The sequence below is a fragment of the Contarinia nasturtii genome, unplaced genomic scaffold, assembly GCF_009176525.2.
Source record: "Contarinia nasturtii isolate CC-2019 unplaced genomic scaffold, AAFC_CNas_1.1 Cnas_scaffold_5066, whole genome shotgun sequence".
Taxonomy (NCBI): domain Eukaryota; kingdom Metazoa; phylum Arthropoda; class Insecta; order Diptera; family Cecidomyiidae; genus Contarinia; species Contarinia nasturtii.
In genome coordinates, this window is record NW_022202344.1 from 1 (window position 1) to 3003 (window position 3003).

Genomic DNA, 3003 nt, shown 5'->3' on the forward strand with positions numbered 1-3003 from the left:
TGAAAAAAATATTCTTTAGTTCTTTACTGAACCCAAAAAAGGCATTAAATTTGTTCCACTGCATCGATAAAGTACTGTATCACAAAAAATAAATCAAGGTAATTACTAATATTCATGTGGAGACGTGAATTAGCTTTAAGTCTCTCAAAAATTAAAATAAATTAACTGTTTATGTAACACTCGTTTTCTAAATCACTGCCTAATTCCAGAATATGTTTGCAAAACTTTTGGGGAGAACTGCTTTAATATCAGCTGCCCCAGTAGCGACAGCAATGAAGAGTAACGAATCTGAGCCTCAGGCGGTATATAAGCCGCAAGAATTGCCAATCTATACAACTGTTTTTGGAAAAGATGCAAAAAAGTAAAATTCTATAATAAATTAATTTGTAAAAAAAACAATATGACAACAATCAAAATTCAGTCTTAAAGACCAGTTAAATCTTCGCTGCACATCAAAATCTTGTTAAACCGATAAGAAACAATTGGCTAAATTTACTATATTTTTAGAGTTACGACAGTTGAAAATGAGCCATCAGTTATGCGATCATCAATAGAAGGTGGTGTAAAAATTGTACGTGAATGTTGCTGTGACTGTGTCAAAGCTGTTAAAGATAAAAAGAGGCCCATAGACGAATTTATTGGAACTGGAATTGAACACAGTCAATGTGAGGCTCATTTTTTAAAATTTATTGATTATTCTATTGCATTTAAAAGTATTATTTTGAATTTGTGAAAATAAATGCTATTTTCTTATTAGACGTCATACAATGAAACAAAATATGCAGATATTAACCCTCTAGTGCATAGCCCAGCTTTTAGGCAGGGTGTATAAATTATTGTCTAAAATATATAATTAAAAACAAATGATTCTATTTATGAATTAAAATATATTCAGCAGGGTTCAGGCTTTCATTTTCCGGTCATTTGAAAACAGAAATTTTACAAAAAAAATTATCTTTTTATTCGTTTATAGCAATTTTATAGCAGTTTAAACAATGGATTCGATTGTTCTCCAATTTTGTCAATAGCATTTTTTGAGTAAACTAAGCAAATTTTTAAATTTCGATTATTTTTTTAAGGAATTTTAAACCAAAATAATCATAGAAAAATAGTTCTCATGGTTAACACCTGATTCTCAAATAGCTAATTGGTATATTTTGGTTTTGTAACTTTTATTTTAAAAAAACACCACTGTCGGAGCACTAGAATATTTTAATTTTGATATCTAAAATAGACTAATCGAACGTCCTAGTACAGAGATTCGATTCTCAACAGTGGTATTTTTAATCAAATAGCCTCTACCCGCGAAATATCTTTTGATATATATCTATCCATAGTTGGGCAGACTTTCTTCGCAGGTGTTGACCATCAAAAACACTATCAAATCGAAAGAATTTTCATCTCCAAAAGCCGCATAATGTTATAACTCTGCTGTTGTATATCTTTCAAAAAATAGTTTTCCTTTACTTTCAGTTGCATTCGATTATCTCAATCAGCCAGCAAATGGTATTCATCTTTTAAATCTCCTATATATCTATTGAAAATATCGAGAGGAGAGTATGTTTTTATTCAGACATTACTCAGCCATAAGCGCTGAATAACATACTCTCTTCACGATATATTCAATAGATATATTATTCTATATTTTGCTATTAATTTTTTACAATTAATAAACCAATATAATTAATACACTTTAGGTATTCATCGTACAGGCGCTATTGCTGTTGGTGCTGTATCAGGTTATATTATTGCTATCCGTCGAGGTTTCTTTCGTCGTCTCTTGTACACGAGTTTTGGTGGTCTAAGCGTTGCTTCAATTTGCTATCCAAAAGAAGCTGAACTATACTGGCAACAAGCACTAAGCGAAACGAAAACCTACGCAACTATTTTATATAATTTTGCATATGGCGGTATTAAACTTCTTTTTGTTTTGCATTAAAAAATTATTCCACTTTAAATCTGTAATCGTTTTTTAGTTAAACCAGGTGATGAACCAAAACCTCTCCCAAATATAGTTCCAGAAAACTTGAAGGAAGCCTATCGCAATTTAAAAGGTTTTTTCGTATCAAATAAATAGTTCGAGTTACACAACGTATAGCAGTATGTAGTGTACGAATAATAGGGGTTTAGGGGGTTTTACTCACTCCTTAGATCCTGAATGAAATAATAAGATGAAATTGAAGATAAAATTGAATATTTCAAGTGAAACCTCCTAGAAATTTGACCTTATACACTAGAGTGTTTTCCATATATGTAATTAAATAAATGGTATGTTTCAATTTAAAAAGCATAAAATTCTGTTTTAAATCGTAGCATTTATGTAAAGCGTCGATTGATATCGCCACTTCCCGAAGCAAAAAACTCTTTAAAGCAAAAATTGTCTAATGTCTAAATATTGAATTAGTATTATTGATGTGAACCGAGCCTTATGACATTTGACGTTCATTTCATTGGTTTTCGAAATGTCATAAACGCCACTTTATTCCAGTGTGTCTATAATATATAGAAATATCATTAAATAGTGTCGATATCTATACTATATCGGTCCACTATATATGAAAGATATTGCCGCACGGCACCGTATCGCACGATCGAAGTCAGTGTAGACGGAAAAAATCACAAATTGCCGTGCGGCAGTAGAAAGAACCGTGTGTATGCGTCAACATGTTTGCCGTCCGCACTCACTTCGATCGTGAGCTACGGTGTCTTGCGGAATATCTTACATATATAGTGCACCGATATAGTATAGATATCGACACACTGCTTTATTCATACCGTGAACACGTTTGGCGTTGTAGCTACCAAGTAAACAAATCAATCTTACATTTTATTACGATATAGACTACAGCAGTGTAAATTTCACTTCAACGTTTCAATTATTCTACGATTTTGCTGATTCATATTGCGTTTTGTATTGATTTCACAATTATTCTGCAAATCGGAAGATTTTTGTCATTTTTGTGTGTTGCATCATTTTGTGTGAGTACCAAAAAAGGTGATAGA

At 31.7% G+C, this 3003-nt stretch overlaps 1 protein-coding gene across 1 annotated transcript; it reads left to right on the top strand.

Annotated features, from left to right (window-relative positions):
• LOC116351262 lies at positions 1–2295 on the top strand. Its single transcript, XM_031783342.1, has 6 exons — positions 1–98; positions 210–361; positions 508–665; positions 1474–1506; positions 1698–1910; positions 1977–2295. Exons 2-6 carry the CDS (start codon positions 213–215, stop codon positions 2075–2077), a joined length of 654 nt encoding a protein of 217 aa, XP_031639202.1. The 5' UTR covers positions 1–98; positions 210–212; the 3' UTR covers positions 2078–2295.
• Positions 2296–3003: the final 708 nt, after the last annotated feature.